Here is a 13354-nt window from a genome sequence, read left to right as displayed (position 1 = left end):
GTACCCAGTCAGCTCCCAACTTTCAGAGGTGGGTGGTCGGTCTCCCCAAAGAGTCTGACTGGATGGTTGGGCTGTGTGACAAACAGTCCATAAAGAACTTGAAGAAGGGGTCTGTTTATGGCCTGTGCTGTGAAGAAAACCAACTCAATTGTCTTACAACAAACTATGATTCCTATTCATTAGAAGAAGAAGATGGTGTCATGACAACTGGGAACCGAATGAGTGTTTCTTCTGCATCACTCACATATCAGGGGGAAGATGGAGATCAGGCTATACCAAGACCTGAAAAAGTGGAGGTGCTTTGGAACGTCAGTGGTTCCACACTGTCCTTCTTCAGAACAACTGGACAGTATCAGAGAGAAGAAATCATCACAATGGAGATAAGTCACGTTGACTGGAGCCTGGCCCTGGCCCCGTTTATCCGACTGGGAGGGGAAAATGTCCAATCCATACCTCAGCAGCAATGGCACTGCTTATGTGGGCAGGTTTACTTTAGAGATGCACATGGGTTCATGCTGTACCCTGGTACAAATAAGTACCACAGAAAGCATTTCCCCAGCTATGTATCCAATTGTTCCTGTGGAGAAGTTGTTGGTGACCCAGGTGTCACAGAGGTGGTTTGTGAACTTTTGTAGTAGGTCAGATTCTGGTGATTTGTCATTTGCTGTTATTCATTAAGTACTTTACTGCTGTTATGTAACCGTTAAATTACTACATTGTGATACATCATAAATAATAAACTTGCAACTTGCAATTTCTTTATTAAAATAAATAAATGAATAAATAAATTTGCAACTGTATTAACTGCAAAATACACACCCTATAAATAGGTCATGTGTATTAAACTGAATTTTCATTTGTTTAGAGATTCGTCTAACTAGTTTTTCTTTTTACTGAGTTGTCTTATTCTGCCCATGTATTTAATGTGCATGTCCTCGTCTGCTGGTAGTGAATGTGTCCCAGTTAAGTTATGACACATCACTCTTTACCTGGAAGCTCAATGGTATTTGTATTCTACATCTTACTCTAGAGAGAGGGAAAACCATCTTCTTGTTTCACTGGAGCACTGTAAATGATGTAATGGTTTGCAGTTGCAATAAAAGCAGAAAAATGCTGAGCTGTGAAATGTTTTACTGACTTCATAAAATGTGAATTGAAAAAAAAAAAATTATTCCATCTGCAATCAGAAAAAAAGCAGGTTATACCTTTAGACAGGTTGCCAGTCTGTAGTGATAGCTATTATGTTTTTTTATTCATTTATTTTGACACCAAACACTCTAAACAGATCAACTATGAAAAAAAATAATTGTAGCATATATTTAAACTGTTTTCTTAATTTATATTAACACTCTGGATAAATGTCCAGGAATGCTTTTAGTAGAACTCCAGTAATATGAACTAAACTGTATTACATAAATATAACTGATTGTTAGGTTGGTGTCAAGTTAATGCATTGTGATAAAATCAGGATGAGATAATTCAAAATATACATATTACACCTTAGTCAAGTTTAGAAACACTTCCTTTTTGTCATGATTTTGTATTTGTCTGGTTTATCCAGTGTTTATTTGTATCTACAGCACATGTACAACATCTCAACAACGAGAACTGTTGTGTAGCAACAATGACATGTACCGTAAGCATTTTCTTTCACATAAACGACTAAATCAATAATAAAACCAGTCAAAAGTGAAAGTGTGGAATGTTTTATTGATCTTATGTTTTGGCAAGTTGCAACATAAAACTTTTTTAAAACTCACAATAATGTGTAACAGAAGCAAGGTGAAAACAGTTTTAAAAAGTAATGAAATCAAGGGTTTGACATTAAAATGTTTCCAGTGCTGATGGCAAAAATCTAAAGAAGCAAATTCCAAAGACACATTACTAACCTTAAAGGCGACAGGGAATCATAAACTCATTTGAACAAGTGCATGAACAACTTAAAACCCTACAAACTTTGGTAATAATCATGAGCAGCTTGGACCAGAGAAGACAAAAAAAAACCCGCAAATATACTCATATTGAGTAACACCTCCTCTAATAATTAATCTCTTCAGTACAATACAGGGTTTTGTAGTCTCAGATTGTATTCGCATTAAGCATATAAAACTATGACACTATAGTCTCTAAACTATTCCTAAAGACTTAGTCTGAGACTATTATTAGATTCAAATTAAACATCATTAAAGTGCAAAACATGGGCGAGGGAACAATAGGTTATTTTTTTTTTGCAAAAATATACCTTTTCTAATGAGCTCATTTTTAAATAATTTAAAATATTTTCTATAATCTTCTTAGCTGGGGACGAATGCTTCCTGCACAATCTTTGCACACAGTACAGACATGCAGTAGACGCTGTTTAAAACAGCCGCAAATGTGCATAAATAAATACTAAAAAGTACCTTTCATTGGAATGACGAGAGGGAGAATTAAAGACCTTCATGAAACTGAGGGCGTTGAAGCTACATTACATTTAGGAATAACTCCTGGAATACTTTGTGGATTTTTTCATGTCTAAAAGGGACTTCATGGCTAATCGTGCAAAACTGCACTTAAAAAGGCTAAAGTTAAATATATATAGGAATTACTGTATTTGTCAGCTCACTTGGGTTTTCACATGATCAGTACACATGCAGCAACTGGAAGTCAGGCAGCCAGTGTTGGAGACAATCTGAGGCAGGAGCGAGGTGGGCGTTCAGCTGTCGTTGCCAAAGACGGTGTTGAGCTGCTGAGTGACTCTGATGAAAGTCGTCCTGCGGCTCAGCTCCTTCAGCTTGGCGGCTCCAACGTAGGTGCAGGTGGAGCGGACCCCTCCCAGGATGTCTCGGACTGTGAGATCTACTGGACCTTTATAAGGAACCTCCACTGTTTTACCCTCTGATGCTCTGCAGGCAGAAATATACCGCGTGTGAATTTAAAAGAATAGAATTTAAAATCCTTCTCCTTACATATAAAGCCCTCCACAACCAGGCACCACTATATATCAAAGACCTCATTGTTCCTTATATACCAAGTAGAGTACTTCGTTCGCAGACTGCAGGCTTACTTGTGGTTCCTAGAGTCTCAAAGAGCCGAGCAGGAGGCAGAGCCTTTGGTTATCAGGCCCCTCTCTTATGGAATAAGCTCCCAGTTAGTGTTAGGGAAGCAGACACCCTCCCCACCTTTAAGACTAGGCTGAAGACTTATCTTTTTGATAAGTCCTATAGCTAGGGATGGTTAGCATCCCTTAGTTATGCTGCTATAGGTTTAGACTGCTGAGGGACATTTCCTGATACACTGAGCTTCTTTCTTTTTCTCTTTATCTCTTTCTTTTACCCCCCCCCCCCATAACAGTGTTGCATCATTAACATGTATGTCTCCTGTCTCAGCAGGTCTCCCTGGCCGGGAGTAGCAGTTCCTGTTGTCTGTTGTCTTTCTGTCCTCTTCCCCCCACACAGCAGAGGCAGATGGCTGCCTGTCCTGAGCCGGGTTCTGCCGGAGGTTTCCTTCCTGTTAAAAGGGAGTTTTTTCCTTCCCACTGTTGCCAGTGTGCTTGCTCAGGATGGGAGATTGAGTTGGACTCAACTCAATCTGTTGGTTTCCTTATATAGGCTGTTATGAATTGGCCTTCATTATGTTTTCCCCTCTGTCTGTAAAGCGTCTTGAGATGGCATTGCCGTGATTTGACGCTATATAAATAAAGTTGAATTGAATTGAATTTGCTCTCACCTTTCTCAAAACACTCCAAAATGACGTGATGAGGCTAACCTGTATTCAGCCACGCCTCCTGCATGCTTCTTCATGGCTGTGTCTGAGCTCATTCCATAAAACAGCTTGAATTTCTTGCCATTTTTCTCGATGATCTCCCCACTGCTCTCTGAGTGGCCAGCCAGCATACCACCCAGCATCACAAAGTCCGCCCCTGCACCTGAAAGTCACACAGTCCACAATCAGGGACCACTCTTACAGCGTTGGGAATCAAATTGCAATCTGAAAACACATGGGTTTACCAAAAGCCTTTGAGACATCTCCTGGGCAAGTACATCCACCATCCTGTGTGAAAGAAAGGAGAGGAGAAAAGTCAAAACTAAATGTTATGTTGTAAATTTAATCTGCATAAGAGCATCCGGGAGAGGCGGGGACAACCTGGTGGCTTTTTATTTGCTTTGTTCCAAGTCAGATGAGTTTGTGAAACTGAAGCATTAATCTCCTGTTTCCGTTTAATTTTTTTATAAAAAGAAGAAAATCCAAGCACGGAGAAAATAATGTGGAGACCAGAGTCAGAGAGTAACAGCAAGAACATCCTGTAGGCTGCTCCAAGTCCATCATTCCTTTTAACCTGGAGCACCAGAAACGTTGGATTTTGCTCTGGTTACCAGCAAATCTGTAGCAGGAGCAGTATTTTATTTTATTTTTGCTGAAAATATACTAATCAACAATTTGGAAAAATAATAATAATGTCTTTCAACAAGCTAACTGTAGACATAATAAGAAAATCTGTTCAGCTTCAACGTCCTGAGATATTTACTTGATAGAATAAGACCGAATCACATTTGTACCACAAATGAAGCACTTCAAATTTCATCTGGGACCAGAGCTGCAGAAAAAATGACAAATGTGATGTTCAATTTTAACGCTTGAGTTATTTTTTTTATAAATACACTTCTACATCTGCTATCTTACAGTTAAAAACATACCAAATGTTCATGCATTGTCCATGGAGCACAACATTTGACAAACTCGGCATGCATCAAAAGCCAGTTCAGCTTAAGGCAGAGAAAGAAATCCCAACATGGAAGACGTGCAAAGACAACCCAGAACCTCCTTGCTGCACGATAACATGAGTTCTACAAGTCTAGAAAATTTCATCCAAACACTGCACTGAATTAGACTCACTGAGATGATGTGACCCCCGAGGCCGTGGGCTGCATCTGCACACTCGATCACTGCACTGAGCTGAGGGTAGCCAACCCCAGTCTTCTTGCGGGTGGTGCACACTGAGCCTGAAGGAGAAGACAGAGTCAAGAGGTGACTTTGAACTTAATTTACTTTTAGTTCAAACAGCTGCTTTCTGTTTTATTTCATTCATATGTCATAAACAATCAAGGGATGATCATTAAATATTAATGGCAGTTGTTATAACAATTTAAAAAAGTGGTCTAGTTAATGATATAAAACAAGAACGTGTCATACGGTCCACCATGGTCTGAAACAGATACAATAAGGTGAAACAGCAGGATTTTTGTGTGCAGAATACCTATCATAAGTCAAAATATTTGATCATCACCTGGTCCGATGCCTACTTTGATGATGTCAGCACCAGCCAGGATCAGCTCTTCCACCATTTCTCCTGTCACTACATTTCCTGCCTGAACAGATTTTAAAGGATTTGTTTTTACTCACTTATCCAAAACACGTTAGTTTTTAATCCCACATAAAGATATCATTTGCTCACCATTATAGTATGAGAGGGGAACTTCTCCCTCACATCTTTGACAAAGTGGACAAAGTGTTCGGAGTAGCCGTTCGCTACGTCTACGCAGATGTACTTTAGCTGCGGCACTGCTGCCAAGATGGCTGAGATCCTCTCAAAATCACCGTCTCCGGTTCCTGTGCTGACGGCTACACTCTAAACAAAACAAAACAAAAGACAGAGGAAAGTGTTATAACAAGTTGCACAGCTGATGAACTCCACATAATGTAAAATCATACGATAATGAACAGGTACCTCCAGGCATTCAGGATGCTTTTCAGCAAACTCCGTCCAGTCATCTACAGAGTAGTGTTTGTGGATTGTAGTGAAGAGCGTGAACTGGCAGTGAAGCAAAGAAAACCACATGGAGTTGTTTGTGCGGAGAAGCCAACAGAAGTTAGACGTGCAGGAGAAAACTGGTAACAGAGCAGTTTGTAGATTCTGCCACCACACTATGCTTGTCAGAGTTAAAAAAAAAAAAAAAATCACAGAAAATAAGGTTATATGTAACCTGATATGAAAATATTACACACAGCCTACCTGGTGCAGAGCCACGGCCATATCAAAGGTCCCCACTGTGTCCATGTTGGCAGCAATGATGGGAATGCCTTTATAGCTGCCCTTGGAGGTCCTGAAAGTGAAGCTCCTCATCAGGTCTACCTGAAGCAGACGACAATAACAACACCTTAAAATACATACTTTTAACAGATTTATTCTATTCATAGAAAACACCAAGAAATGAAATAAAGACTTTGGAATAAATGACTGACCACAATTTGGTATATCTGTAACATCCTCCATAGAGCTACAGGTGACATAAGTTTTAAGGATGTTCATGAGTCTAATAAGGCAGTAATAAAGATGGACAGTGGATGATGTTCTGGATCAGGAATCCCCAAATGCAGACCTCTTGAGCTGGTGTCCTGAAGGTTTTAGATGTTTCCCTGCAGCAACACACCCGACTCACATTAATAGGTCATTAAGAGACTTGTGAAGAATTTGACCACAAGCTATTGAATAACCATGTCCTTTAAATTTGATGTGTTGCAGCAGGGAAACATCTAGAAACCTGGCCCAAGAAGTCTCGATCTTTCTCTGGATGGTGTTAAGAAACCCTCTGAGGCGCCTTGCTGATATTTGGCAGCAGCTGGTGAACAATGCTATTGCATAAGAGCAATGTTTTGGGTGGACCTGGAGGGCTTTTGGACTTTAAGTTCAGCTTTTACACACACTACTTGGTAATGTGGACGTCACTTTGATCTAATCTTTTTCCCAAATAAAGCCAGTGATTTATTTATTTATCTAGTTACGCTTGTCTTCACAGGTAGTTTATTTTGTTAACAATACAATATCTAACTTGTAAAGCACGTATTAATCTTTAACAAAACACTCTTCAAAGTCCATTGTGTGTACCTAGAATAACAAAGCAGGGAGATTACGTAGAAGTAGATTTTTTTTTTTTTTTTAACTTTACTTCTCTTTCACAATGTAAATAGGAGCTAATGTGCTCTTCTTTCTGGAGAGTGTTTATGTAGATGTGAAAATGGAAGGCTAGCAAATGGAAATATCTGCATTTGGGTCAGTCAGGATTCATGTGGAAAGAATCCACAGCTGGATTTCTCACCTCACTTCTAGACTTGAGTGTGCTCCGCTTTGGGCGCAGGAGCACATCCTTGAAGTCCAACTTGATGTCATTTTCAATGCGGGGCATTTTGGAAACAGGATGTAACAGCAAATAAAAAGTAAAGCAGGTCCTGGGTTTTCAATCTGCAAAGGAAACAGAGGTCAAGATGGATCCTTTGTGCCGTGTTTTATTGTTTCTTTGCTCTCATTTCTGGCCCTTCGTCTCCTTTCTTTGAGCTGTACATTCACACAGACATGTCATCAAACGACGACTGAAGATGACAGTGTGAAAGTTTATACGACCGAAAAAGAAGAGAACGTCAGAAATAACAATACAATGAAAGCATTCAAAGATGATAAAATTTGTTATTTTGCTGCTGAAATGTAACAAGTGCATCTCTAGCTTGCTACCCGGGCACATGTCGTACTGTACAGGGAAAAGAAATAGCGTTGCTTCTTCAACCGCTAAGTCAAAATTCAAGGTTACATTATCTGACAGTGTAATGATTGAATCTACTTTATAAAAACTGGAAAGGTTTTCGCAAATATGAGGTAATAAATAAAGAACGACAGAGTTACCTGAAATATTTAGAAGACAAAATAATTACCGCTGGGAAAGTATGATTGATTTGGTCTGTGGTACGCTACTTCCTCGGCTTCCCTTCTCGGCTGTATGCGCGGGAAATTTTACGAGGAGGGACCCTTTGTAGTTTTTAAAGGCTGCTAGCTTGTGGGCGCCAATCTGGTAAAAACTACAAATCCTAGCACGTTGCTTTACGTCACGTTGCACTGATGTCGTAAAGATTGTTTTAAAGATTTTAAACGTATGTAGCTTTTGCAGACACGCTGCCAGTTGTAATGTTTGAAGGTTTTTTAAAAGCTTAAAATATGAGCTCTTTCGAGGATAAATGCAGCAAGTAAGATTGAAACTAAGTTAAGCGGAACACTTGCTAGCACAGACAAGGAAGCAGTAGGATCCGCCAAGAAACACAGGAAACACTCATTGAATTGGTGAAACTGGAGGAATATCGAGTTTCTTCACCAAAACACGAACCTTAAAATACATTTTCACTTTGTAGAAGGTTAAACAATACCTTCCGCTAATATTACTTATCCCACTTAAGCAAAGATTTATTAAAACAACTCACCAAAAATGCTGATTAAAGTGAAGGTAAGTCATTTCCAATATAACGCCTATCCGGTTTATCAGCAAATTGTTTTGAATAGCATCACTATTATCAAAATGTGCTTATCAATAACTGCTGGGTATCTTTATCACAGACGCTCACTGGCAAGGAGATAGAGATTGACATAGAGCCCACAGATAAGGTAAATGTTTGTATTGTTGCTCCACGTTTTTTGCTGTATGCACACAATAATGCCTTAATTATATTTGAACACAGTCCTAAATATTGTGATTTTACTGCAATACATGTCCATCCAGGTGGAGCGAATCAAAGAAAGGGTGGAGGAGAAGGAGGGGATCCCTCCCCAACAACAGAGGTTAATCTACAGTGGAAAACAGATGTGAGATCAATTTGTACTTCACTGAATATGAATGTTGTTGGAGAAATATTATGTTATCCTCAAAGGAAATACAATAGTTAAGATACCTTAAGCATCAAGTAAGGCTTGTTGATTGAAAGACATTCAAAATCTCCGTCATGTTGTTGTACTTGGTGCATACAGATGTTTAGTGAAACACTTCATTGCTGACTGGCGACCTGTGAATTATAGCTTTAACACAAATAATTTCGCTTGAGGTGATCATGACCTGTTATTCATTTAAATTTTCTAGACTAGAGTTTACATTAATCGACGCAAGTGGTTTGGTTCATTGCGTAAAAGTCCCTGATTTTTCATCTGCGATCTTTGGCAGGTTGATGGCATAAAACACAACATTTATCATTGGATTATGGGATAATTGTGTATGGGATAACACACAGGTCCAAATGGTACACTTTGACTGAGAACATTTTGTTTTAATATGGTTACCATCAGCCAATAGAAATTACTATTTAAAAAAAGGAAGAAAAAGTTCAGTTTTAGGTTTTTTAAAAAAAAAAATAAAATAAAATAAAATAATATATATATATATATATATTGTGATTAAACTGCTGTAATGAGACATTAGTGGAAAAAGTTGCAGACTCATACTGTTTACAGACTAAGCCCCCTATTCTAACCCAAAGAAAGAATACAACTGTTTAGATAAAGTTAAAATTAAATTTATTACATATTTGGTTTAGAATATTTTGGTTTGATGTAAAAGTAGAAAAAAGGCGTGCTTTGTAAAATAAAAACTATTGGGGATAAAGCCATTTTATGCAAGGTCATTCCCTGGATTTTATTAATCAGTGTCAGGTCTTTAAATGAAGATTAATTTGAATCAGAAAATGTTATTTTATATCTAACAACCTTCTCCTAAAGCTAGTTCATGCTTTGGAGATAAGCATCACGAACATTTCTCCTTCATAACATTTTGTATTTAGATAAATGTTTTGCTTTATAACTATACCACAGTCCTAAATGTTTTGTCCCTGTCGTATTTTCAGGAATGATGAGAAGACAGCAGCAGACTACAAGATTCAGGGAGGTTCTGTTCTTCATCTGGTTCTTGCCTTGAGAGGAGGACACTTGTTCTGCTAGCCATTAAAGCCGCCAATACGAAATCTGCCTAAACTGAAGTTATGCCTTCACAAAGCAGTAAAGACAGCCACCAATCACAGAGTCTCCTGGCGACATTGAAGACAACACAGAATTATTAGTTGAAATATTAGTTTCAGGTTCTCCTTTGGTATCCACCTCCTGATAGCCTTTAGTGTCTTTTGCCTGTAAAAATGTCTCACGTTGGAAAAAAAAATCAAATTTCCAGGAAAGTTGTGCAGAATTTAAGAAAGCTTTGGCAGCTGTAGAAAACCACTGTCCAAGCTTTTCTCGATACCAGGCAAAGCTCAAGTCACTTGAGACATAAATATGGTCTTTGGTAAACTTTAGGTGAAACAGAGATTACTGGAAATTGAGAGAGTGCTTCATGGAAACCAGTCATTTAGAAAACACACTAAGTTGTCGTTTTTCTTTTTTTTTTTCCCTTCAGACGTCATTTTCTCTTAAAGAAAAGCCCCAGCTAGCATGGTTTTTGTTTTTTTTTGTGAAGTGCTGATGTAGCCTAGCAAGGGAAAGGATAAACACATATTAAAAATGGACTCAGTTCACATGAGAATATTAATACAATTGTCATGTTTACTTGTTCATTAAAATGTCACAGTTATTTGCAAATGAGCTAGCAGAGAGACTGGAAACAATTAGCTTAGCTGAGCTGCTTGAACTTTTCAAGGCTGACTCATAAACATGTATTTGGTCCTTTAAGCCTAGAATTCTGCCCTTTGTTTTATACCCATCACACCAGATGCTAAGCTAGTTGTATCCAGTTTTAGTGCTTTAGCCTCAATGCAAAAATGAAGACAGTTCAGTTTCTCCTGCCTACTGCTTGTGCTGAGTCAAGACCACATACTTGGACTTGCTTTGTCGGGAGATTTGTTATGTTCATAGGTTATTTAACTTTCTCAATTTGTTTTTTATTCTGATTCACATTTTACTGCTGCAAAGTGTGTGTGCTGCCGCTGGGCTGCTCAACAGTGGCTTCAGTTTACATCAGTGTTGTTTCGCTTCTAAGTTTGTTTAGAGATGTGACATTTGCTTTTGTATTTTCAGCCAGTTAATGCAAGTTTCCTGACGGTGTGATCCAAAGAAGACTGATTTATGCTTTTTGGAATCTGTTTGTTGGAATAAATCTGATGCTTTCAAGTCCTCATGACCATTGTTGTTTGTTAAAATTTACCATGGAACTGAAATTCTCATCCACTTGTGTATATTTCTTTTTTCTTTATTATTTTCCTCACATTCCCCACCAATATGTATATTTTAAACATAGACATAGAGACCGAAAGACATGTTTAAAAATGGTAAGGTAGACTGCAAACAGGAAAAGGTAACTTTAAAAAAAAAAACCTTTTTCTAAACAGCATGTTTTAGAAGTATTTTTATTACAGTGTAATATTGTATCGCTAAAAGTAGATTTGCTTGTCAGTACACACGGTCAATCCATAAAGCTGGATAATTCCACAACACTGAAAGCCTGTTTTTATCTCAAGTCAGACAAAAAGTAAAGATTGCAGTTTAGTGGGAACACTGGGCAGTGTGAAGCACAGATGAAAAAAAAAAAAATCAACATTGTAGAGATTTATTCACATACATTTTATGGTTGTGTTACTTTAAAGACATTGTTTATTCAGATTAAGTTGCAGCCCTCAGTTATTAAGGCAGAAACAAAGTTTTTAGGCCTCATTTATGTGCATTGTGGTGTGGATGTAGTTGATGTTGCACTTTAATAATAGAAAACCATGTGTGAAAAAAAGTTTAAATCACATTCTCTGATATAAATGCATTAGTAGGCCTTCAAATTAGAAATTCAGACATTAGTCAGTGGTTTTTATTAACTAAGGGATGATATACAGACTGTTGTGACATCTTTATAAAGTGTAAATGCACAATAACTGTACAGACACAAAACACATAATACTTGCAAAAACTACAAAAGAAAAAAACAAACAACAAAATTCCCCAAATATCCAGGCCACCTTATTTCTCAGCAGTTTAACAAGAGCAGTTCATACATTACTGGCCAAAACTAAGATAATTTTGTCACTTAACACTTGCCATCCTATTGTAAGATTCAGACTCCTGAGAAATACCTAAAAGCACCAATTTAGCACTATAAAACAAGATGTAGATCATTCAGATGCATTAACTTTCATGTTCCGGAGGTTTTAGGCAGTGTGTGTAAGGAAGAGGCAGTGGGGATGCCCTGAGATGTAAAGACTGTCTGAAAACCGAAGAGAAATTGGTGTATGTGCAGCTGGGTTGCAAGAAAATATGCAGAAAATCATACAATCCACAAACCTTCATGGGGTGCAAGCTGAGATATTGCCGGTGCCTGTAGCAATATTGCAATAAAATGTCTTCTGACAAATTGTATGACATAAAAATGTGTTTTCATTACCTTTAGTTCTCATTTGTTCACCCACAATAAGCACAGAAATGATTCAGACATAGATGCAAGCTACAAAAATAGTTTAAGACGTAAAAGACAATCAATGCCAATTTAAAAACTGTTTTCACAAAGGCATTCACGTGTCGTGTGATGTGCACATTAGTAAAGGAAGTAAGGTGGAAATAATCAGAGCTTCTCTGCTGACAAAACTGTAATTATTTGGGAAGCGAGACTTTTTTTTTGGTTGCTGTTTTGGTACAAAGTTTAAACCAACTTATTAAATCTGTCACAGCACAGCTACAACGTCACGAACGGCCAGAACACTGTAATTATAATTAAGGCAATTTAAAAAAAAAGACAAAATACCCATACACACACACAGAAATGTGTATCATTTACCGGCACATTTATCAAAACAAAGTTCAGATTTCACATTAACATGTTGCACATCCGCAGTTTAAAGAGAAAAAAAAAATCAAAATAAAAATGTTAGAAAAAAAAATTACCAACACTAAAATTAATATATAAAATCTAAGAGGGGAAAAAACGGGAAATTGTGTATAATCAGTTGTCAACATTACAAAAAAAAGAAACATTGTAGAATTAAAGTCACTTTAAAAACTAACAAAGTACAAACAGTGTATTAAAAAAAAAAAAAAAAAAAAAAAAAAAGATCTTAAGCAGATTTGGTGTGTTGAATAAAAACAAAGCCAAACGAACAACTTTTATGTCATAAGGAAAAGATGTGTTTATGTGGCCATCACAGTTCATTAGGAATCTTTTGACGACTATAAAAATATGAAAAAGTCACTCTTGCTGATGGAGTAAGTAGATGTGGAAGAGCCAAGCTGCTGACATAAAGCTTAAATGAGTCTGCTGATGCTCGGACTGAAGAGCTGGAAGGTGCTAACCTGTCTTTATTGCAACGGACTCTGAACTTATCAGTGTGAAGAAATATTATCTTAACACTAAATATATGGCACAGAAAAGGATTGATTGGTATGACACTTGAGCCAAAACAACATCTTAAGAGTAAGGTGTTGATCTGTAAACAAACTATGAGTTGTGGCTGAACATGTGGGTTTGAATGCCCACAAGTCAGTGTGTGTGCATGTTTTATTCCCCCCCCCCCCCCCCCCCCCCCCCCCATTTTTGTTGTTTTTATTTTTTGAAGGCAGGTGGAAATTTTGAAAAAAAAAAGAAAGAAAAAAAAGAAACTGTAAATT

The 13354-nt window shown here is 37.6% G+C and overlaps 2 protein-coding genes across 3 annotated transcripts; one reads left to right on the top strand and one right to left on the bottom strand.

The window, feature by feature from the left end:
- Window positions 1-1736: 1736 nt before the first annotated feature.
- On the bottom strand, window positions 1737-7741 carry gmpr2 (guanosine monophosphate reductase 2). Of its 2 annotated transcripts, none has more exons than XM_079258080.1 (10): window positions 7655-7741; window positions 7077-7219; window positions 5993-6112; window positions 5708-5791; window positions 5435-5608; window positions 5267-5348; window positions 4876-4982; window positions 3990-4032; window positions 3748-3907; window positions 1737-2885 (listed from the first exon to the last, which is right to left on the bottom strand). In XM_079258080.1, exons 2-10 carry the CDS (start codon window positions 7161-7163, stop codon window positions 2696-2698), a joined length of 1047 nt encoding a protein of 348 aa, XP_079114206.1. In that variant the 5' UTR covers window positions 7164-7219; window positions 7655-7741; the 3' UTR covers window positions 1737-2695. The 2 variants fall into 2 exon arrangements, with proteins under 2 accessions (XP_079114206.1, XP_079114207.1); XM_079258081.1 differs by having other exon boundaries at window positions 7684-7740.
- A 330-nt stretch (window positions 7742-8071) lies between these two features.
- nedd8 (NEDD8 ubiquitin like modifier) lies at window positions 8072-10820 on the top strand. Its single transcript, XM_079257359.1, has 4 exons — window positions 8072-8246; window positions 8357-8404; window positions 8520-8602; window positions 9631-10820. Exons 1-4 carry the CDS (start codon window positions 8229-8231, stop codon window positions 9722-9724), a joined length of 243 nt encoding a protein of 80 aa, XP_079113485.1. The 5' UTR covers window positions 8072-8228; the 3' UTR covers window positions 9725-10820.
- The last annotated feature ends 2534 nt before the right edge of the window (window positions 10821-13354 follow it).

Source organism: Telmatherina bonti (genome assembly GCF_933228915.1).
Source record: "Telmatherina bonti genome assembly, chromosome: 18".
NCBI classification, from domain to species: Eukaryota; Metazoa; Chordata; class Actinopteri; order Atheriniformes; family Telmatherinidae; genus Telmatherina; species Telmatherina bonti.
The sequence above is the reverse complement of the archived record's forward strand: the minus strand, read 5'-3'. Positions and strand labels throughout refer to the sequence as shown.